Below are 24,699 nucleotides of genomic sequence, written 5' to 3' on the forward strand. Positions count from 1 at the left end.
CATTGGGAACAAGCAGTGTTCCCTGTAAGCTCAGTGCTTGGGTATCCACGCAGGAGACATTCAAATGCTGCCCAACCAATTAGCAGAGTGCCCTCAGTCAGTAGCATACCTTTCTACTGATGGTACCTAGGTGTATAAAACAAAATGCTTTCTGCACATGAATGGAAAAAAAATTAGAGGGAACACTGGAGACAAGGAAGATGACATCTCTTTGATTAGACAATTTCTGTAGGTGAAACAAGTTTTTGAGCTTCTTTGTGTCCCTGGAAGAGTACAATTGCATCAGGACCTGAAGCAGGAGCAGTGTTGTGTGCTGGCAATCCTGTCTCTCTCATCTACAAAAGCCGGTTCAATAAAAGATATAACCTCACCTGCCTTGTCTCACGGGACCAAGAGGGCATACAAAAATCATGAGTCAGGCCCTGTAAAAATCATGTGAGTTTAAATAGAGAGATACCCAGATTTTTTTTTTTTTTAATGAGCCTCTGGCTTGCTGAGCCTTCGGCGTACTCCGGGATCACGTTTCCCAGACATTCTCCGCAGCCACAGGAGCTAGAAACGGAGCTTTGGTTTCGTTTCCAGGAGCTGGAGCTGCGGGGAACAGCCCCGGCCCTGCCATGACGGGCGCCTGAACCTGCCCCGGCCTCGGCGCTGCAGCTGGGGATGGACGCAGGGGACCGGCTGGCCCCGAGCGCCTTTATGGTAACGGGGGAGATGCCAGGAGACAGCCAGCGCCCGCAGTGGGGCCGGGCCCCGGGGAGGGGGGCGCTGCCGAGGCTCCAGGTTACCCCAGGCCTGCGGCCGGCGGCGCTAGGGCTCGGTCCCTCCCTGGAGCGTCCCCGCCTTGTGGCCGGCGGGGCTCCGGGGAGAGGCGGCGCCTGAGCGCGGCCTGCCCGCCGCCGGCCCGGCAGCTCCTGAGCCGAGCAGGGGGCGGCCCTGGGCAGACGGTGGCGGCGGCGACGTGTCGCTGCGGAGGCGGAGGGAATGCGCTAGGCCGCGGCGGGGATCCCGCAGGTACCGAACGGCGCCCGGCCCGGCCCCGGCCTGGTGCGGCCGCGCTCCCCGGGACACCCCGTCCGTCCCCGTCCCCCCAGGCTGTGTCTGCCCCCATGTGGGGCAGGACCTCCCCTCCCTCCGGCGCGCTGGCTGGACACCAGGTCCCTCCCCTCCTCCCCCAGGGCCCGGGCTGCACCCCATGTCCGTCCCCCCACCTCCCCAGGGCCCGGGCTGCACCCCATGTCCGTCCCCCCTCCCCCTCCGGGGCACGGGCTGCACCCCCTGTCCGTCCCCCCTCCCCCTCCGGGGCTGGGCTGCACCCCCTGTCCGTCCCCCCTCCCCCTCCGGGGCACGGGCTGCACCCCCTGTCCGTCCCCCCTCCCCCTCCAGGGCCCGGGCTGCACCCCCTGTCCGTCCCCCCTCCCCCTCCGGGGCTGGGCTGCACCCCCTGTCCGTCCCCCCTCCCCCTCCCAGGGCCCGGGCTGCACCCCCTGTCCGTCCCCCCTCCCCCTCCCAGGGCACGGGCTGCACCCCCTGTCCGTCCCCCCTCCCCCTCCGGGGCACGGGCTGCACCCCATGTCCGTCCCCCCTCCCCCTCCCAGGGCACGGGCTGCACCCCATGTCCGTCCCCCCTCCCCCTCCGGGGCACGGGCTGCACCCCCTGTCCGTCCCCCCTCCCCCTCCAGGGCCCGGGCTGCACCCCCTGTCCGTCCCCCCTCCCCCTCCGGGGCTGGGCTGCACCCCCTGTCCGTCCCCCCTCCCCCTCCCAGGGCCCGGGCTGCACCCCCTGTCCGTCCCCCCTCCCCCTCCGGGGCACGGGCTGCACCCCATGTCCGTCCCCCCTCCCCCTCCCAGGGCACGGGCTGCACCCCATGTCCGTCCCCCCTCCCCCTCCGGGGCTGGGCTGCACCCCATGTCCGTCCCCCCTCCCCCTCCGGGGCTGGGCTGCACCCCATGTCCGTCCCCCCTCCCCCTCCCAGGGCACGGGCTGCACCCCATGTCCGTCCCCCCTCCCCCTCCCAGGGCCCGGGCTGCACCCCCTGTCCGTCCCCCCTCCCCCTCCGGGGCACGGGCTGCACCCCATGTCCGTCCCCCCTCCCCCTCCCAGGGCACGGGCTGCACCCCATGTCCGTCCCCCCTCCCCCTCCGGGGCACGGGCTGCACCCCATGTCCGTCCCCCCTCCAGGGCACGGGCTGCACCCCATGTCCGTCCCCCCTCCCCCTCCAGGGCACGGGCTGCACCCCATGTCCGTCCCCCCTCCCCCTCCGGGGCTGGGCTGCACCCCATGTCCGTCCCCCCTCCCCCTCCGGGGCTGGGCTGCACCCCATGTCCGTCCCCCCTCCCCCTCCGGGGCACGGGCTGCACCCCCTGTCCGTCCCCTCTCCCCCTCCGGGGCACGGGCTGCACCCCATGTCCGTCCCCCCTCCCCCTCCCAGGGCACGGGCTGCACCCCCTGTCCGTCCCCCCTCCCCCTCCGGGGCACGGGCTGCACCCCATGTCCGTCCCCCCTCCTCCTCCGGGGCACGGGCTGCACCCCCTGTCCGTCCCCCCTCCCCCTCCGGGGCACGGGCTGCACCCCATGTCCGTCTCCCCTCCCCCTCCGGGGCACGGGCTGCACCCCACGAACCCCGTCCCCTCCACTGCCAGGGCACAAGCTGCGCCCCCTTCATTTCCCCTTCATGCCCCAGGGCACAGGTGGCTTCCTAACCTTTCTTCCAGTGCCTATGCTCAGCCAGCCAGCTTCCCCCTTCCTTCCACTGCACCAGGAGACAAAGTGTCTCTCCTCCAGCGTCGTAAGTCCCAGACGCTAGACAGGATCCTTTCCCTCCCTTCTCCCAACCCCTCCACTCAGCCATGCAGTTGTTTATCTCCTTACTTGCCATTTAACTCCACTTTCCAAAGGACAGGCTGTCTTCTCCTCGCTTCACCCCCCACCCCTTTCTCCTGCTATTCACAGCGTGATCCCTGGGGGCAGGCTGGCTTCTTATCTTACAGAAGTAATGTTTTTTCCCTACATGTTATTTTCAGGTGCTTTTGGTGTGTTTGTTTTGACTCATTGTTTCCGTGTGTGTGTGTGTGTGTCTGTGTGTTGGGGATTGGGGAGAAGAAGTTGAAGGGGTCACTATTTCCCCAGCCCTCCACATTGTCTTCTAGTTTGAGGATGACTTTCTCTGGTTCTTTTTGAAGCCTTTTAATGCTGATCTCTTAATTGGCTGAGAGAGGTTGTGCTTCGGCATCCTTTCAGTTTAGTCAGGAAGAACCCAGTTAAACTATAAGATTGCATGTTCCATGTTATCACACATGGGCTACATCTAGACTACAAACCTCTTTTGAAAGAGAGCGTCTAGACTACAACCAGTACTTTTGAAAAAGCAAGCTGCTTTTTTGAAAGAGAGCACCCAAGCAGTCTGGATGCTCTTTTGAAAAAGCACAGTTTGCATTACATAGAGCCTTTTTTCAAAAGAGCACTTTCGAAAAAAGATGTTATTCCTTATAAAACGAGGTTTTCGACGGTCGAAAAAACTACTGCATTCTTTCCATTTACTTTAGAAAAAAGGCTACTTTTAAAAAAAAAAAACCCTATAATACCAGCTACCAAGAAAACGCACTCATAAGCAGTTTTGTTTCCAAGCCCATATGCTGTGTAGTTTGGTATTTGAAAAAAAAAGTAAGCATTAAGGTGGGGGTTATAAAGCAATGGGCCTATATGTTGCAAAGATCTGTATGCTGCATTGCATATGCCTTACATTTGTATTTCCTTGTTAAAATTTGAATATCACCTTAGTGTGAAACTAAGAATTCCGAACTCCTATTGTGCTGTCTGCCTCCTTACTGCAAAGTTGAGTTAAGCATGGAAATGTCAACTTAAAAACTTTGAATTTCCTGGGTTTATTCACTTCTATCAGACCCTCTACCTTAGTTTAATGTGGAGTTCTTTCTTTAGGTCATCAAAATATTTTCGTGAGTTACAAAACCAAGAATTTTTTGTGCATGATGGAACTGAAAGAGATATGAAGACTGTCTTCTTGAGATATTCTTGGAGTATTATCACTAAGGTAATGTAGACTTAGTGGGATAATTTATTAGGTGTGTATTTTATAAGTAACTACCCCTGCATAAAGAAATACCATGTTTATATTTGAGACAAATGCAATGGGTTTACAAGACCTAATGGTTTTGGTGAGTACTGCAGTAGAAGCAAAAAAAAATTGTTTCTGCAATCTGATAAAGATTTGATAGCCTATTTGGAGCCATATATTCGATTTATAAGTACTTATAAACTTAAGTAGCAAAAGACAGGATTTATTTTAGAAAGGGTTAACGTGATATGAGAGGAAAGGGAATGATTCTTTCCTTGAGACAGTATATCTTGATTTTGCTTATGTATGGGATATATTTATATACCATAGCATATGTTACTATTATTTTTTGGTTGATAATGTAGGAAGATTACCTTCTATATACCTTTCACTTTTCAGTTTCTTTCTACTGTTGACATCTTTCAAGGATTTCTTTATACTATTGGCATTTTGTAGGTTTTCTGTGGTTTTAAATTTCAGTGGTCCTAATCCTGTAAATTATTAATGTTTAGATTTAAGTATATAAACATTTGTATTTATCTCAGTTTATGTCTATACTACAGAGAAGATCAAAGCTGCCGGTGTCGATCTTCTAAGGTTCAAATTAGCGGATCTAGTGAAGACACGTTAATTTGAACTGAGAGGGGCACTTTGGTCGATGCCGGTAGTTCTGCTTCCACAGGGAGTAAAGGAAGTTGAAGGAAGAGTGTTCTCCCTTCGACTTCCTGCAGTGTGGACAGCACCAAAAGGCGAGTTAAGGTACTTCAGCTACACAATTAATGAGCTGAAGTTGTGTGTCTTAATTTTAGCTAATCCTGTAGTGTAGACATGTCCTAAGGGTCTGTTCACCACCATTTGTTATCTTTTCAGGGCTTTAATTGTGGGTGATGTTGATTATTTATTTAGCTAGCTAGCTAGGTATAAAACCTCAGAGGGGTAGTAGCCAAGTTAGTCTGTAACTGAAAAAACTTAAAAACAGCGAATGGTCCTGCAGCACCTTAGAGACACCAAATAATGTAGATGGTATCATAAGCTTTCGTGGGCACAACCCACTTAGCATGAACATAAAAACAACCATACTGGGTCAGACCAAAGGTCCATCCAGCCCAGTATCCTGTCTGCCGACAGTGGCCAATGCCAGGTACCCCAGAGGGAGTGAACCGAACAGGTAATGATCAAGCGATCTCTCTCCTTCCATCCATCTCTACCCTCTAACAAACAGAGGCTAGGGACACCATTCCTTTCCCATCCTGGCTAATAGCCATTAATGGACTTCAGGGGCGGGCGGTCCATATAGGGGAACTAGGCGGTCGCCTGGGGGTGCCAAATGGTGGCGCAATATCATTGAGGGTTTGGAGGTGGGGGCACCGATTGCATGGTTCGCCTAAAGCGCCAGTTGCTGGCAGCTAGTCTAGGGCCGCTCCTGATGGACTTAACCTCCATGAATTTATCTAGTTCTTTTTTAAAACCCTGTTATAGTCCTAGCCTTCACAACCTCCTCAGGCAAGGAGTTCCACAGGCTGATTACGTGCTGTGTGAAGAACTACTTCCTTTTATTTGTTTTAAACCTGCTGCCCATTAGTTTCATTTGGTGGCCCCTAGTTCTTATATTATGGGAACAAGTAAATAACTTTTCCTTATTCACTTTCTCCACACCACTCATGATTTTATACACCTCTATCATCAGGGCTCGACAAATTATGGAAAACCCTAGTCGCCAGACAAAAAAGAGACTCGCCACTCTCCCCCCCCCCCATTGTTTTTTTAATGGCATAAATTCCTAATAAGAACAGTAATTACTAATAAGTTATTAATAAATATCACCCAAGTTATTAATAAACATCTTATAAACCTCTGCCTTTTCCCTCTGCTGCCATGTCTTCTCCCCTTGCTCAATCAGCTCCCTTGGTGCCTGCTGCCCCTCACCCTCCTCTGCTGTCCTGACTCCTGTCCTTCTCACTGCCCTCAGCCTTCCTGAGACCTGCCCCCCTCCACCAGCCCTTCTCTACCCCCTGTGCCCGCTCCTCCAGTAGCCCCACTCTGATCATATGAGCTACCCCTCCTCATCCCCTCTTCTAACACCTCCCTCTACACACCTGCCCTGCCTCTCTCCTGTGGTGCTGGTCCCTCCCCTGCAGGTGTCTGCCCGTCTGCTTCACCCACAGAATCCCCTGGCACCTGCACCCTCCTGGTACTTCCCCCTTCCCTCACTGCCCCTGCCCCCTTTACCCTCTTTTTCCCTGATACCCACCCCCTCACCACCCTCTGCCCCCATTCTCCTCATGATCCTGTGCCCTCACACATGCCTTGCTCCATCCCCGCGTTCCTCATGCCCACCCCTTCTTTAAAGCCTTCTCCCAGCACCTCCCTCTCCCCCCCTCTAGCCCCCAGTGCCCTTACCCTCTCCTCTCCCAGCATCACCCTGTTCCCCCCTCCCACTGACACTTCCCCTCCAGCCCTTTTCCTCATTGTCTGCACTTGGCCCCCTGGGATTTGTCTCTCTTGCACCCCTGTCCCTTGGTGCCTTCCCCTTTCTTCTTCTTCTTCTCCTGACCTCCTCCCCTCCCCTCAGCACAAGCCCCTTCCCCATATTTTTCCCCTCCCCTCCCCCCAGCCCAGCCCCTTCCCCTCGCCCAGGACCAGCTGTAGGTTTTTTGCTGCCCCAAGCAAAACATTCCCCCCCCCCCTTTTTTTTGTCTTTTACACGTTTGCATTTTGCAATGGGTTTTGTGTGTTTGTTTTCATTTTTGTCCCGGCATTTTAGCCCTATAAATAGAAAATAGCATTTTCATTTGTTTTTTTTCATAAATGCAAAGGCGCTTCAAGTGAACTCCCCCTTTCACTCGCTGCTGGGTCAAAGCAGCCTTTTCCCTGGCCTGTCCAGCCCCTCCCTATGGACAAGCACCCCTCACTCACGACCCACAGGGGGAGCAGGGTGCAGGGACAGAACAGAGCCAGAGGGGTGGAGGGAACAGTGGGGGGGGGGTACAGGGGTGGCGCAGGGAACGTGAGGCACAGAGCCAGAGGGACGCAAGGATCGGGGGGAGCAGGGTGCGGGGTGCAGTGGAGGCACGGGGAATGGGAATGGGGCAGAGGGATCAGGGTCTAGGAGCAGTGCAGGGAACCGGCAGCACAAGAGCTGGGGGTGGGGCAGGGTTCAGGGGGAGCAGGGTGTGGGGTGCAAGGGCGGCGCAGAGCCAGAGAATTGCAGGGACGAGGGACAGTAGGAGATCGGGGAGCAGGGGCAGTGTGGGGAATGGGCGATGCGGAGACAAAGGGGCGCGGGGTGGGAGGAGCAAGCCGGATGGTCGACAGGGAGCGGTCTCTCGCCGGCGAGGGGGCTGGGGCCGTGGCAAGACTGGAGCCGGCGGGACGGGGAGGGGCCTGCCTGTGCTGCAGCCAGCTCCCGGGGACACGCGGCCAGAGCCGAGCTGCCGCGGCCCTTTAAAATCAGCAGGGCCATGTCACGCCAGCTTCCTGGCATCTCCTGGCGTCCCGCCGTTTGGCTCATGCCCCGCCTCCTCGCTCTGGAACTGCACTCAGGCAGCTTGGTGGCAAGAATCGCCGCACTTCCCCCTTCCTAGCGGCATTCCACTCCTCCGCCAGCCGGCGGATCGTATGGGGCTATGCCGCCTGTAGTGCGGGCTTCGGCCAGCCTGTCACAATGGCCCACTGGGCCAGTCTGCCCCTGCACTCGCCAGCAGGTAAAATCTACTCGCCACGGGTGAGTGGGCGAGTGTATTTGTCGAGCCCTGTCTATCATATCCCCCCTTAGTCACCTTTTTTCCAAGTTGAAAAGTCCTGGTCTCTTTAATCTCTCCTCATATGGGACCCATTCTAAACCCCTAATCACTTTGTTGCCTTTCTCTGAACCTTTTCTAATGCCAGTATATCTTTTTTGAGATGGGGAGACCACGTCTACCCAGTATTCAAGATGTGGATGTACCATGGATTTATATAAGGGCAATAAGATAGTCTCCGTCTTATTCTCTCTCCCTTTTTTAATGATTCCTGTTTGCTTTTTTTGACTGCCGCTGCACACTGCGTGGATGTTTTCAGAGAATTATCCAAATGATTCCAAGCTCTCGCTCTTGAGTAGTTGTAGATAAATTAGTCCCCATCATATTGTATGTATAGTTGGGATTATTTTTTCCAATGTTCATTACTTTACATTTATCCACATTAAATTTCATTTGGCATTTTGTTGCCCAATCACTTAGTTTGATGAGATCTTTCTGAAGTTCTTCACAGTCTGCTTTAGTCTTAATTATCTTGAGCAGTTTAGTATAGTCTGCAAACTTTGCCACCTCACTGTTTGCTCCTTTCTCCAGATCATTTATAAATAAGTGGAATAGGATTGGTCCTAGGACTGACCCTTGGAGTACCTTACTAGTTACCCCCTCCATTCGGAAAACTTACCATTTATTCCTACCCTTTGTTTCCTGTTTTTTAATCAGTTCTCAATCCATGAAAGGATCTTCCCTCTTATCCCAGGACAACTTAATTTACGTAAGCTGACAACTTAATTTATGTAAGAATGGCTGAGGAGGACTATCTTAATAAGAGGTAGTCCTCTAGAGCAGTGTTTCTCAAAGTGATGTGTGAAACTGTCCACATGGTGCGTTTACTTACCGGCGCCGTGGCTACGTAGGCTCTGGTTTGCCGCGTCTCCCCTTGGCTGCAAGCAGCAAACCAGAGCCAATGGGAGCCGCGAGACACACTGGTGCAGCTAGTTTGCAGGTTTCTCAAAGTGGTTTCGCAGACCACTTTGAGAAACACTGGTGTAGCGCATGAAAATGTGATGTAGACATGGGGTCTGTTCCTGTTCCTATGAAAGCCTTTGAGAGCAGGTTTCTGCCTGTAGAGAGAATAGGAGTAAAATGTAGAAAGCCTAAAGCTACATCTATTGCCATCTGGTCAAAAGCAGATAGGAAATAGGAGTAGCCTCCCTCGTGAAGTTGGTGGGTGGTGGGGGGGAGAAATTCACTGAGAGAAACTGAGGTTCTTCCAGCCCACTGTTGAGAAGAGTGCTGGGTTTCCTACTGAATTCCCCCCTCCAGTATCTTGTCTTTTATCATTCTTCAGGTGGTAGGTATCTGATACATGTGAAGTCATATCCCTACTCTTCATGTATCCTTCACCTTCAGTTAAGTCTTTAAAAAAATGCTTGCTTGGGGTAAAATTTTGTTTGTGTGCCCAGAGCTGGGGACCCACTGATTTCTATAGGGGGTAGGGAAGGCAAGGAGGAGAGACATAGGGACTACTTGCTCTTTTTTAGGAGTGCAGGGAGGGGTATGGACTAAAACTGCACATGCACTATTTCTCCTTTAAGAGGGACAGTACTATTGGGAAACCACTTCTGTTATTCCTACCGAGGCTTTGAGAGAACAAGGCATAGAAGTCTCTTGTGTAGAAGAGGAACAGAGAGACATGGTGCCTTCTTCATATCTAGCATGGTGGCAGCTCCAAAAGAAACTTGTGAAGAAATAGGCCCAATGTTCATTATTTGGGTGATCCCAAAATGCGTTAATGGGAGAGCCCCAAATTAATTTAATGTGAGTAGCGTAGAGGAAAAGTTGAGAACATTATGACAAGATGTTCTGCCTGTGTGCAAAGTAATGATTTTTCCCCACAGGCCTATAATTCAGTTAAATCAAAAGTAACTTTCATCAGAACATTCAAAGGTACTTCTCAACGAGGTACATTTACCTGCCAAATATTAACTTGTTGATACTAGCCATTTCAATTCTAGAGTTGTTTACAAGAAAGTTACAGGGTGTTTTTTGTAGGGAGGAGTCATGGCTACATGTGCCTCCTATTCAAAAAAAGGCAGAGCCATTTTTGATCAAATGTTCCAAAATATCCACTTTCAGATGGAGACTAAACCTAGAACATTTCACCCTGAAAACTGGGATTTGCAGAACTTTGAGACTAGAAATGTGTATACAGCTTTTAATATAGCAGTTGCTGCTTCTCCTGTGACACTGAATCCCTTTTAATAATAGAAAATGTTTCAAACATTTGGGGATATATATTTTGAAAAATGATATCGTAAACAGTGCTGTAAGACAATCTGCTTTAAACAATGTCATAATTGTATTGTTCTGCAACATGACAAGCTCATTGTCTGCTTTTTAAATTTATATAAGTAGAAAATTAAAACCGTCCGACTGTGCAGTGGTTTACGTGAAAAGAATCGATCCTCTCACTTGAGCATCTAGGGGTCAAGTATTTATATTACGAAAGCTACCCTCGGAATAGACACTTATTGGTGTCTTTTTTGATGGTCAGAGAGAAGCGGAGGATTGGATGTTGTTTCTGCCACCACCCTTAGAAGTGACTCCCTGTGTAACCTCTCATAAATGAGTGGAGGCCCATTATTGAGACAGTGTGATGAAAGCTGAACTGCTACAGATTGTGCTGTACCTGTGTGTGGATATACAGCTCTTTTGAAAACCTGGCCATTATCTTTTAGAAAGTTAGAGCTTGAGACCCCAGTCTCTACTGTGGGCACGTTGCACTGCATAAACAGCATACTAGTAGGTGTAGAATTCCCTTTCCACAGGGGAACTCTGTTTAGAGTAAGCACTGCCTGTATGTAGCCCTAATTTGTACAAGAGTTGGGTAGAGATGGGCCTCAAACAGCTCTTAAAGTGCCATGAAAATGAAGGCCTTAATATTTTAACCTTTTTGCCATGTTTGGAGTATTTTCTCATTCCTTCCTTATAATACCCCATACTACAACTACCTTTTTTAGCTGAGCTCTGGGTGGCTCTCCTAATGAAGCTCATGAGTATTGCTCTTCATACAGCTACAGGTGTTTCTGTGAAGCAATGTGAGATGCTTCTCTCTCATTCTTTTTCCAGGAGGGCAAGGTACCATAAGTGTAATACTACTAGATCATACCAGCTAAGGGAGCAATATATTTTACCCAAAATAAACAGTGTCATATAGCAGTGTGCCTGACATGAGGCCTTTTCTTCCAGATTAATATAATATTTGTATGCTTTGTAACGTGCTTCAAAATAATTCCATCAGATCTGACATTTGAAGAACTTGCTGTACAGTGACCTAAGTATGTGTTCAGAACGTATCCATTAATTATACAACTGTGGACCATGATTGTCATATTGTAGAGTTAAGCTGCCTAATTAGGATCTCAGCACCTGAAAGAAATAGGCAGAAAAGGTCTGCCATTAGCACAGTAACAAAGTCCTAATTTCAAGTTAGTGCTATTTGTTATTGAGAACTAAAATGACAGAGGAATTGTGTATGTAAGAATTGTTCTGACAATTCATGTGGCACTTGAATTAACTGTAAAATTTCAGTTAGGAATAACAAGTTTGTAAGGATACTGAAATACCCTAAAATTCTTCTTCTGTCCTGTGTGCAGTTGTCTATTTGTATATATACACATATACTTATAGCTGCAGAATATACAGTGAAGCTTTTATTCTAGCCTTTTCATATTTTTTATTCTGTCCTACTCTTACATGTTAAAGGGATGACATCAACTTAAAATTCATATTTGTCTGTTTTTTTTACTTGCTATTAAGGTTATTTCAACTGAAAAATGAGAGAAGTGTGTTTGTTTTGTTTGTTTGTTTTCTGTTTGACAACAAATGTATACAATTTGTTTTCCCCTGAGATTGTGTAGATTTTTTAAACACATACAAGGGAGAGAAACATTTTCTAACTAGTTTCTTATGTTAATTAGCTTTCAAGTTGACAGTGTCACTCATTGTGAGGCATAAGAAAGGTAATTTTAAAGCAATATTTACTGGTGCATTTAAAGTCAGCTCTTCCACTCTTCCACTGGTCTGTGTTTTATAGAAAGGCAAATCAGTCTGATAGTGCTCCACAAAACCCTCCAAATTACACTGCACTGCTTTTACGTAAGAGAAGGTTCATAGCATTAATTTCAGTTATCCAAAATAGAGAATATTTGAGAGATATTAGACTATTGGAATATCATTTCATCTGATTCCAATGGAAGCATAATTATAAAATTGCCAGTATTACCATATTTGAAGTGTGTATGATCTGCTGATTAGAACAGTGGTTACAGACAGCATAGGCAAACACACAGGTCTGATACATTCATTTAGAAAGGCCCAGTGGTTAAGTGGATGTGACTTGCAGCTACTGTGTTAGAAACCTTGGTTCCATTCCTAGTTGTTTGTGCAACCTGATCTATACTCAAAAGTGAGGTAAACATAGCTACAGCACTTAGGGCCTGAAGAATTCTCCCCCCAAATCCTGCCTCTGTGCTGACATAGCTTCCGCAAGGGAGAGCAACCAGGTCAACAAGAGCATTCTTCCTTCAACACAAATGCATCTATATTGGAGGCTACGGCACTGCAGCTGTGCTCCTGTAGCCCCTGTGGTGTAGGCATAGTCTCTTTTTACTTACTTTCTAAAACAAGTAGGCAAAATTATACTTGCTTGTTTCTCAGAGTATGTCCTCACTGCACAGTTAACTTAGGCTCTTATTTGGGTGTTATCCCTAATCCCACGCCCATCCTCACACACAGTCCTCTCACCTGGTGCTTTAGAATTTGGGTGCCACTTTTACTCAGGTGGATAAGCTGCCCACCTTGCAGTGAGGACACAGACTAAATCACTCGAGTGCTGATAGTCCTCTAGTGCCTTCTCATGATTTCCCCCTTCCCCCACCTCCATCTTCCCATGCACCTGGAAGGACAGACAAGTTCTCCCACAATTCAGTGGGAACATCAGACTGACTCAGCATACTACGACGCAGTATAACTTGGGGTATTTCACCAGGAGGTCTAGCATATAGGGGAAAGTAGCATCACTGAGGACTTTGTGGTGGGGCTGCCCTCAGTCTGACGATGTCTTCACTACCTGGAAGATTGATGCTGCTGTGATTAAGCTTCCATAGTTTGATTTAGTGGGTCTAGTATGACCATTGATTTAATGGTCAGAAACCATTTTCATTTTGGCTAAATGATTGATTGCTCCCTAACTTCACTCTACCAAACAGCTTAATCTTTTTAGCTAAAACTTAGAGCATGGAACATTTCAGGCAGAGTTAGTGAAAAGCAATTGAAAATGAGTTGTAATGAGAAGGGCAATACAATTTTAATATAAATGTTGATACACACTTCATCCATAATCATTTTTATATTGTGGAATTAGAAAGATGTTATGTTAACTGGACCTTGTATGATGTAGTGACAAATTCAGACACTGCCTAGCCAGAAAGCTAAAACTACCAGTACAGCAATAGAAAGAGAGGGGAGAGGGAGGTCATGGATATTGTATGGGAAGCTCAACTCCTTGCAATCAGCGAGGAAACAGGAAGACCCTAGAATTTCTATGAGGGTGTTGTCCCAGGACTCTGTTTAGAGGTCCTGTCTTTTATTTCTGTCTCTGGCTAGTAGGTGTCCTCAGATATCTGTAGCTGCTATCCCGCCCTCACCCTAACCAGTGGCTCTCAGCCTCTTTATCATTCTGGGCCGCATATGTGGCCCATAATGTGTTATGTGGTGTGCATCCCGTAATGTGAATCGAAGGTAATTTTTGACAGTTTCATTGTGGTCCATGTAGCTCCAACTAGCAATAGTGATATTAATCGGAGTCTCGCTCTTCTCGCCTTGTTGCTGCTTGACAGAGCTGTGAGTAGTATCAGAACTATCTGTCTTCAGACTCAGGAAGAGAACACTGAATCAATTTACACTGGTTCATGTTTGTAAAGTTATTTTTGCTACTGGAAAGGCTAGGATCTTATTTTTTAAAATGGAGGCTGATATTTTTTCCACGTGAGTTGAGTTTTCAAGGCATATATAGGATATATGAGAATGGTGCTGATGATTTAGTCTTTTGTCTTGGGTTTAAGTTAAACGAACTACAGATACTCTGTTAACTGAAAAGCAACAGAGCAGCTTGTAAATGGCAAGTGTATGTCTTGGGCTCTCCACAGGGATCTCAGTCTGTGAATTGTTTACTTGAGTTGTTGGCATTACAACACCCAGTTTTGTGAATTCTCATTTTCTTGTGAACTGCAGTTGTGCTTCTCTTTTTGTGACACTTCTGCAATTGCAATTATCCTTTTATAAAATGGCCCAGGACTGTTGGAAAAGCTTAGTTGTATTTTTATTCCTCTTCTATATCTTATGTCTAATTGGTTTAAAAACTTTGTCACATTGAAGCTTGATTATAACAAGTTGTTGGCCAAAATGCCATTACATTATTTTTTTTTAGAAATACTATTTATCTAATCCAGTACTTAATTGCAGAGCATCTGAAATATTAGTATCATTAACTCCCACAGCTGCATGTAGTTATTGCAGCACATATTCTCTTGTAGTGAGGACGCTCAGGAGACTGGGCACCTCCGTTTATATTGCACAAGTCTCACACAATGGAATGCATTTAAATAGTCTGTAGATGCAATTCTCCACTCTATTAGCTTGATTTTTGTTTCCCGTTTGAGTTTAGTTTTCCATGAGATTTAAACTGGAGGATGTTTGCATCAATGCATATTTCAGAGTTGCTAGTACAGTAAAGGTATGTGTATCCCTGTGGATAGGCAGAGGTCTTCTGGGGGTGCTGTAACTCGTCTAGAAGGATATTTGCCTAGTGTCACAACAAGCTACATAAAGCACTAGCAAAGTTGATACAAACTAAAATTTCATACAAAACTTTTTTATACGTCTCTATATTCTAGATGCTGAGAATTAAATAGTTATAAATGAACTGAAATATAAATACTGTATGGTATGAATGAAAATTTAAACAATTTTTCAGTAATAGTGTGACTGATACTTTTGTGTTTTTTATGTCTGAGTATGTAAGAAAATAGTTTTTAATAAGATGAAACTTAGTGGGTATTCAAGAGAAATCAGGCTCCCGAAAGGGGTACAGTAGTCTGGAAGAGTTGAGAACCACTGAAAGTTACTGCAATTTACAAGTTCAGTGGTCAATTAGATTAACATATGTGACAGGTACTAGTATGTACATATGTGGTAATAGTAAGGATTCTCATCCATTCATTGACTTGTAATCTCTTTGACCCGGAAGGGATTCAGGGATTCATTTCTTCTTTGTTTCATAATCTGTTCTTATTTGGCTGATTTTAAATCTGTTTTGTTAAAACCACAATTTTGTAGCATGTGGGGTGTTGTTTTTTTTGTTTGTTTCATAAGTAGGTTTGTGCTTTTACAAATGCAGCAGCTCATTGAAGTTTGTTGTGTATAAGGTCCTAAATTATAGCAGTTACGTGATGAATAATTTAGTACAGCATCATATTGCAGGCCATTTAGAAGACTGCTGCCTGACATTCTCCTTGAAATCGGCTCAATGATATGAAAGTCCTTTACTGCATTTTTAGTGTTCCCTTTTTGTTCTGTTCTGATATTTTGTAAGACTGGAATAAGGGCACAAAGGTAATGTGAATATTTGACAATGGTTAGCCATAAAAAAAACCTGTCAGAAATAAACAATGCTTGGTTTTAAAAACAAACATTTGAAATGTGTGTGTCTTCAGAGTTAAAACGTGTTCTTTACATTTTACTGTAAATCTTGTACCTGTTGAATGTAGTTAACATTTATTTCACTTCTGTTTAGGTAATTGAATTTTGGTTTTTAGAAAGTACATTGTTTTGCTGGCACCTTAATTTATTGTTTTAAATAAATTATCAGAAGAGGGGAAATAATGGCTCACAAAACACTTGATTTCAAGAGCAACATTTTTTCATTGCATGTATCATTTTAAGAAGGGTTTCAGTTAATGCGCAGCATGAATACAAATAATGGCTGAATATTCACATAACATGAAATTTCTCTAGAGATACTGCTGATGCACACATTTCATACTATTGTAGTTGCTGGAACTCCTAACACCCAGTACTTTGTATGTTCCTTTAGGAGGCTTGATTTTTTTCCCCCCTGGAATGCATGATGTTTATTTTTCTTGCAGTACTAAAATAATGTTTTTTTTTCTCAGCATTCTTGTTCATGAATCAGTTTGATTAGTGACAAAGATGTGACTGTAGTAAATGCTAGTATCTGGTGAGGAGCTGCTGAAATAAGGAAGAAACATATCTAAGTTAAAAATATGGCAAGGGAAGAACAAACATTTGAGAGTATAAAAATGACAGAGTGGTGGAGCAACAGCAAGAGAAAATAAATAGCAGCATAGAAACTTTAAGTAAATCATTTTCTCCAGATGGTTATGCTTTGAAACAGTTCTGAAATTCTGGAAAACTGACACCGTAATCTCATTGTTTTGCTGTGTGGCTGACTACTTCAGAAGCACTTTAGATGCTAAAAATGACAAGTACCCAGGAACATCCATTTGGATTTTACAATTGTCACGTACGAAACTTTAAGAGAGTGTCCAAATTTTAAAAAATCATTGCAAGTAAGGGAACTTGAAAACATAAAATAAAACTCCCAACCTGGTGCTTTTCCAGAAGGCCTGAAACTTGGTTAATTGAGAGAGAAAGTGATTGTTTTTTTTCTCCCACGGTTTAAAACTGTTTGGCTTATTTTTATTAACATCAGTTTAATTCTAAATGAACAAATACTTAAAAGTAAAGGTCTGTCTTTTAAAGATTAACAAGTGATCTAAATGCTGTGAAAGCCATAATGCACACTTAATACCTACAGACCTCCTCTTCCTCCAAAGACAAGATTTGATATTCCTGATATTTCTCAGGTTAAAATAATGTATTTGGAGGGAGGAGTTAGTTATCAGACAAACTATTGAGCGAGTATTTTGTGAATAAATTATTGGTAACATTAGATAGTACAATAACAATCTTAATGTGTTAATGTTCACATAAACAAAACTTAATTTGCGAATGGCAAACTGTACATTTATCCATATTTGTAGCTACATAACTTGCTATTTCCATGATTTTTAATGGCTAGATTATTTAAACTGTACAATTGTTTGTATTTTTCTAATGTTTGCTACTGCAGCAACATTTACTTTGTAGTAATATTATGTATGTATGTATTTATTTTTGCCTAGACTAGATTTCGCACAAAACCGTGTACGTATATTGTAATGAATAATGATATTTGGTAGTGCTGGAAGCATTGTTTTCCCTTAGGGTACGTCTACACTTGCTCCCTAGTTTGAATTAGGATGCAAATGTAGGCGATAGAAATTGCTAATGAAGCGGGGATTTAAATATCCCTCGCTTCATTAGCATGATCTCACCGGTGCGTTAATCCTCTTAACAGCTGATTCGAAAGTGAAAGTGTCTGCCGAGACGTGTTAGTTTGAACCAAACCCCTTGGTTCGAACTAACATTACTCCTCTTTTTTTTTTTTTATACTATTGACAATTTTCTTCACTGGGTCTGAGGTAGAGGGAGTTGGTTTATTTTTATTTTTATATATATAATTTTGTCAGAGGACTCTACATGAGGCTATTGGCCCAGAACCCCCCATAGAGGGTCTGTGTTGCCGTTTTACAATCTGCTGTTGGTTTGGGGTGAGAGTGGAATTTATTCCCCTGAAAACCTTATATTTAGCTCACTACACAAGTACCGGTCACTTGACCCCAGTATAAGGAGGTATGAATTTTATACTTTGTGGAGTGGTTCAGTATTAATAAAATTGTAGTTTGCACATTGTCATGTATTGAAACAACTTGGCACATTCATTCCATTACTCTCTGGAAATTGATTTTCACCGTAATGGATTCCTCTACCTTGTAAAATGATAGAACCCTTCCCTGAAGTACATACATCATCATAGCATAAGGATTTTGCCTACTATTCATGCACAACACAAATTATTCTTTTTAAATACTCTGCCAATAAATCTTTCAACCCTCTACTACCAAAAAAAAGAGGGAAAGTTCAGGGAAAAATGCACCAAATTGTGCTTATATGTCATTATACATAAAGTTTGCTGCTCATGCAATTCTACTTAAGTCAATAGAATTAAAGTAACAGAGAATTTGGTCCTTAATCTACACATTAGGGACTTTAGATATGTGATCCACATCTGTGGACTTGCACAAGATTGCTTCTATCGGTAGATTAAACAGAATTCCCCATGATATACTGGCATGTTCTCATTCACAAAACTCCAGAGTTTGGCATATTTCTGAGAGGAAATATTTCTATGATAATGCTTGGATAATTATGGAAACAGATATAATGTGTTTGGGCATTTTTACGTACAGTGGGAGAGGGAGAGAAAATTAAACCTTTCTGTTGGTATGGCAGGAAATGGAACATAAAGTTTCATTATGCATTTTATTTTTATGTTTAAAATGTAATATTCTTCATACCATGGTTGAAAGATAACTAGTATTGTTTTAAACTGTCTAGTTTTGTGTAGGTGAGTTGTTAAATGAATGTCATTAAAGACTTTGTGTTTTCTTTTTCATACTTAGCTTCTATCACGTGGCGGTTATATGCAATGGCATCGAGCCACAGTTCTTCACCAGTGCCTCAGTCAAATAGCAGAGATGCTTTCTTTAAAAAGGAAATGGATTCTGCTAAACGCTTTCGACCTGTGCAATCACTGCCTGATGTATGTCCCAAGGAACCTACAGGTAATTTTGGCTTATAAAGCAGATTAAAATAATGTTATAGTCAGTAACCTGAAAATGATCAATCAGTTTCTCTTGTTTTCTGGATATTAATATAAAATTTTATTTCATACCAATAGGTAGTGTGGCATTGTATTTACTCCATCCTCAAAATATCACAATTCCTTTTTGGAGATCTGAAAATCTCCCATTTCCTCCCTGTTTATATCTCCACCTCACACTGACGTCACCAGCCAATGAAGGATATGGGGGAAGAGGCTTCTTTCAGAGCCTGTGAAAGATCAGCCAGTGCACAGTTGTGAGACAAAGATAGTTGTCCCTCTGCGGGGATAGTTGTCCCTAGGGAGCAAGAGATCAAGATGTATAACTCTGGCACTCTTATAAGGTCACTTCTTAGTTAGAATGAGAGCTGTCATAGAAAATGGTTGAGAGTCAGGGTATGTCTACACTACACCGCTAATTCGAACTAACTTAGTTCGAATTAGTTAATTCGAACTAAGCTAATTCGAACTAACGCTGTGTGGCGGGGCCGCCCCGCCACTTGTGGAGCTGGCCGCGACCCAGGGGCGCCCCGATCGCGGAGAGACGCTGTCAGGGCCGGCCGGCCCGAGCCGCAAGGAGAAGCGGCGTCCGCCCAGCCCCGCGCCAAGCGGGACGTCACCCCCGCGCCGGGGAAACATGGCGCCCGCAGAGGACGCAGGGGGGGACGTCATCACCCTGCGTCGGGCGGGAGATTTAAAAGCAGTGGACGCCCACCTGGTAAGGGGGGGCGAGCAGGGAGACCGGGCAGCCCAGGAGGAGCTGTGGGGGACCGGATACTGGCGGCCCTGGGTGAGGTTAAACCCAGGGGGCCAAGGATAGAGGGCAAGGGACCGGGGAGAGAAAGAAGCGACCCAGGGCGGGGCCGCGGAACCCGTGAGCGGGGGAGTTTAGGGTTCGCAGACCCCCCCCCCCCCCCATTATTAGCTAGGACCAGCGTCCTAGCTTTAGGGCCCTGGGTCGGGGTCCGGAGCGAGGGCGGGCCCGGACCCCCTTCCTCTCCCCCTTTCCCAAGAGTGTGTGGTCGCTGGGGCAACGGCGGCGCAACCCGTGCGAGGCATAGCACAGCGGGATTAGCAAGTGTTTGGAAGCCTTGAGGGGCAAGAGGGGCGCGCCCGACAATAGTTCCCCCCCTTTTCCCCCCCTACCTCCGGGGCGGGGGCGCGTTACACGCATCTAGAACTAAAAACTAGTTCGAATTAGCTTTTTGCTGATTCAAACTAGTATGTCCACATTGAGTGGACCCTGAACCGGGGTTAAGGATGGCCGGAAGCAGTGCCGGCAGGGCATCAGAGGAGGACTTAGAGCGTGGAGATGCTGTCTCAGGCTAGCCGAGGGCTGTGCTTAAAGGGTCCCGACCCCCACCCCGGACAGACAGTTCTCAGGGGTGCCCTGCTTGCAAAGCAGTCCTGGCTTGGAGTGCCCTGAGTGCCCACACTCGGCACATCACAGCACTCGGCCATCAGACCGGCTGCACTTGCCGCAGGCTGCCATCTCGGGAGAGGAGGAAATTGGGGAGCTGCAGGAGAGCTTCCACCCCAAGAAGCCCGCAGAGCCAGCCCAGTCCTCCCCATCAGGGGCTTGTACCCCATTCCTCCCTCACCTCCTTCCACTTACCCTTCCCTAGCCCCCCTTCCTGATGTACAAAATAAAGAAAATGTGTGGTCAAAAATAGAATCTCTCTTTATTGAACAAAACGGGGGGAGACTGGGAAAAGGAAGTGGGAGAGGGGAAGAGAGAGGGTGGGAGAGGGGAGGGCAACTAAAATGATCAGAGGTTTGGAAGAGGTCCCATATGAAGAGAGGCTAAAGAGACTGGGACTTTTCAGTTTAGAAAAGAGGAGACTGAGAGGGGATAGGATAGAGGTCTATAAAAGCATGAGTGGGGTGGAGAGGGTGCATCAAGAAAAGTTCTTCATTATTTCCCATAATAGAAGGACTAAAGGACACCAAAGGAAAGGAATGGGTAGCAGGCTTCAAACTAGTAACAGAAAGTTGTTCTTCACAAAGCAAAGAGTCAACCTGTGGAACTCCTTGCTGCAAGAGGCTGTGAAGGCTAGAACTAGAACAGAGTTTAAAGAGAAGTGAGATCAAGTCATGGAGGTTGGGTCCATGGAGTGGTATTAGCCAGGGGGTAGGAGTGGTGTCCCTGCTCAAAGTTTGTGGAAGGCTGAAGAGAGATGGCACGAGACAAATGACTTGGTCACTGTCGTCGGTCCATCCCCTCCAGGGTGCCTAGGGTTGGCTGCTGTCGGCAGACAGGCTACTGGACTAGATGGACCTTTGGTCTGACCCAGTACGGCCATTGTAAGCTCAGGACTCAGGGTTGGGGGTCTCAGTGGACCACCTTGATTTTCATGCACACCTGCTCCTGGGTGGCCAGGCTGGCAGCTCTCCTGCCCTAGACGGCCACTTTCCTGTTCCTAGTGCGGAGGTTGTGGACGAGGTCCGCACTAGACCAGGCGGGTGCCCGCCTCTTGCGGTCCCGAGCAAGCTCCCGGGAGCTGCCATCCTGGTCCCGGGAAGAGGGGGAGGGCTGGGGGGCATCGGGTGGCTGGCTCGAGCCGTGCCAGGTGCAGGGTCTGCTGGCTGGGTGCTGGCAGGCTTGCACCTGGCACGGGCATCGTAGCCAGCCCGTGCCCCTTTAAGGGGTCCGGGACCAGGAGGGGGGCAGACGAGTTTCCCTGGTGTTGGCCAGAGTGGCCACCAGGGAAAGCTGGGGAGGGCTAGCCTCCCACTAGTTCGAATTAAGGGGCTACACACCCCTTAATTCGAACTAGTAAGTTCGAACTAGGCTTAGTCCTCGTACAATGAGGTTTACCTAGTTTGAACTAAGCGCTCTGCTAGTTCGAATTAAGTTCGAACTAGCGGAGCGCTAGTGTAGCGCCTATCAAAGTTAATTAACTTTGTAGTGTAGACATACCCTAAGGGACATAAAGGGGGGAAATAGTGGGATTTTGGAAATTCCCTAAAGTAACATGTGAGAACCTTAACTGTAGTTCTAGGATGTTGGATACAGTAGTTCAAGTTTGTATATTAAAGATTTATTTAAGTCTACAGAGTTCTTTCAAAGGGTGCCAGAAGAATTAATGGTATTTGTGTGAGGATACTGAAGGAATATACCTAACTACAGGTTTAAAATTGTAATACAAAAATGAGTTTGTTGTGGAAAGGGATAGTTCGTCTGATATGCAATCCCTTTTTTAGATAATTCTGATGCTTTGTATAAATAACATTTTTTAAATGTGTGGTTTGTTTCAAGGACTACATTCAGTTTACTATGAAAAAAGTACTTTTCTTTTCTTAATGGACTGTTTTATCTTTTGTGCTTAAAGGTGATCCTAATAATTTAGGTGACAGCCCATCTCTAGTTGCAGATCAGCATAGATGGACAATTTATCATTCCAAAGTAAATCTCCCAGCGGCACTAAATGATCCTAGATTAGCAAAAAGGGAAACTGATTTCTTTACAAAAACATGGGGACTGGATTTTGTGGACACAGAAGTTGCACCTTCATTCTACCTCCCACAGATCAACAAGGAAAATTTTGTGTTATACCAACAAGAAATCGTTCAGGTAAAGCTCCAAAGTTAGATATATTATGTGCTAAAATGAAACTTCAGAGGAGCCATTTGAGTCTGACCCCACTAAGAGACTATGCCTGTTAATAGTTCACCATCTTATTATCTGGTAACTACTGTCTAGTTCTATGCTAGTTGACTCTTTTCTTGGTCCTGGTATAGTGTGTGTGATAAATTCACCATTCTCAGCATGTCTACATTCTTTTTCCCTGATATTTCTTATTTTTTTAGTTCCTAAATGCCATACTCTTGTTAGGGGTGTTAGCAAGTAGTTGACTGGAGTATCGACTACTCAAAGCTGGTTCCCCTCAGCACCAGCTCTGCGGTGCCACCTCCCCTCCTTCCCCCTGCACTACCTCTATCGGAAGCAGTGGGGGGGATAGGGAAGGCTGCTTCACAGCAGCTTCTGCCTGTGGCCGGCCAAGGCTTGCTGTGGGTGGAGGCTGCTCCGGCAGCAGCCCCTGTCTGGGGGAGGTCCTAGCAGGGAGTTGGGACCCCACGGGCAGCCAAGCCCTGGCTGCCATAAACAGGGACTGGTGCTGGAGCAGCCTCTGTATGCGGCAGACAGGGCTGACCATGGGCAGGGGCTGCTGCAGTAGCAGCCCCTGCCTGTGACCAGCCTTCGCTGCCACAAATAGAGGCTGCTCCTGCAGCAGCCGCTGTTCGTGGTGAACAGGGGCTGCTGGACTCAGCACAAGCTGGGACCAAGCAATCCTGGCTCATGATGGTCCAGGACGCTGCGCCTCTGCATTTGAAATTTAGTAAGAGCCCGGTTTGAGCTGGCTCCTGAAGATACCCCCACTGCAGCTCTGCAGAGCGGTTCTTATTGAATCGTGTAGTCGATACAGATTGCATCAACTACACAGTTAGTCAGAAAACCGCAATTTAACATCCCTAACTCTTGGTTAAATGTACAGTCCTTATCATTGCTGTTCATCTTCACTATTTTCATTAGCTTATTGAAAACTTCACTAATTATTCTTAAAAACATATTCAGTAGTTTCACTCTCTAATCTAAAAAAACCCAACCCTCAGTCGCCTGGTGAAATGTAAATATAACTAAATTATTACTAAGAGTGTCTTTAAAATGGTCTGTGTACAAAATGCTTAAATATACATAATGAAGTAAGAAACTGACTAATGGTCATCTGATAAAAGTCAGAGCTGTTTTTCAGGTTTTTTTTTTTAAATAGCACAGCCTAAAATAAGACATGGAAAATTGCTGTGTTCTGTTCCTTTGGCTATTGCTTCCTTTAACTTTTGGCTGCTGTGAGGAACTGATTATCAACTCTTCCTCCTCAGTGTAGTACAGGTTGGACCTCTCTTGTCCGGAACCCTTGGCACCTGCCCGGTCCCAGATGAGGGAATTTGCTCTCCACCCCATGAGGCCTTGCGGCTCCCTGACTACCTTCCCCCTGCGAGGGGAGAGGGGGCACAGCTCCTGGCCCCTCTCTGGGGAGACTTGGGAGGTCACATGGCTGCTGCTCCACCCCCTGGAGCTCCGGGGAGACCTGGGAAACTGCGGGGCTGCTGCCCTGCCCCCCCCCCAGAGCTTCATGGAGGCTGTGTGGCTATCACCTACCCCAACACCAGGGAGGCCGGGACCCTCAGCACTGGTAAGGGAGGGAGGAGGAGGCGGCCAGGTGGCTGAGAGGGGAGGGGCTGTGGGACGCAGAGTGGCGTGATGATGTCACTGTGTCGTCCTGCAGGAAAAACTTTTTTATATATACAGAAAGATGTTTATATAGCCAATATTTAAAAAAAATAAACTATTGCATGAAAAATGAAATACAACTATTTGTGAAAATAAACAAAGTATTGGAAGGAGAGGCATGAGTTGCTTGTGAAAAGAATTTTTGATACATCTTGCAGCTTCAGTTTGCTGTGAAAAAACAAGAGGACAAAATAGAAGAGTCTTATAAAATGTGGAATCCATGTTTAAGCTTTATAAGTAAAAACAGAAACTTAGCTTAGCTAAATAGGGTATAAGATTTTACTGTGGTGCATATAAGTATGATGGGGAAGGAATTTTTATATGTTACATTTGAGAAGAAAGTCAGTAAAAGGATGTTTTTACTTTAGTGAAGGATTACTTGCAGATTAGACTGCAAATAAATAATAGTTGTAAGCTTGTAACTGCAATCAGTGGATATTTATATTTCATTTTGTGGAAAGAATTTAGATCAGGGGTTTTCAAACTCTGGGTCGTGGCCTGTAAGGGCAAGCTACTAGCTCGTCAGAAGACACTTTGCTTACCTGTGCCTCTGCAGGTATGGACCATCCCTGGCCAATGGGAACTACGGAAAGCAATGCCCCGGTCCACACTGCTTCTTGTAGCTCCCATTGTCTGGGAATGATGGTTGGTGGCCAATGGGAGTAGCAATTGACCATATCTGTGGAGGTGCAGGTAAACAAAGCATCTTGCGGCAGCTAGTAGCTTGCCCTTAAAAGCTGCGACCC

The 24,699-nt window shown here is 46.4% G+C and overlaps 1 protein-coding gene across 3 annotated transcripts in view; it reads left to right on the forward strand.

Moving 5' to 3' along the window:
* Positions 1-534: 534 nt before the first annotated feature.
* VPS54 (VPS54 subunit of GARP complex) overlaps positions 535-24,699 on the forward strand; it is an 83,013-nt gene continuing 58,848 nt past the window's right edge. The window contains exons 1-4 of one of the 3 annotated variants that reach the window (XM_075925590.1): positions 535-702; positions 3,942-4,053; positions 18,461-18,622; positions 21,993-22,234. In XM_075925590.1, the coding sequence (XP_075781705.1) occupies positions 18,487-18,622; positions 21,993-22,234 (378 nt within the window). In that variant the 5' untranslated portion in view covers positions 535-702; positions 3,942-4,053; positions 18,461-18,486. Of the gene's footprint in view, positions 703-752; positions 1,015-3,941; positions 4,054-18,460; positions 18,623-21,992; positions 22,235-24,699 lie in introns of those variants that run through there. The other 2 variants (XR_012903028.1, XM_075925589.1) reach the window with 2 other exon arrangements.

The sequence above is a fragment of the Pelodiscus sinensis genome, chromosome 3, assembly GCF_049634645.1.
Source record: "Pelodiscus sinensis isolate JC-2024 chromosome 3, ASM4963464v1, whole genome shotgun sequence".
Taxonomy (NCBI): domain Eukaryota; kingdom Metazoa; phylum Chordata; order Testudines; family Trionychidae; genus Pelodiscus; species Pelodiscus sinensis.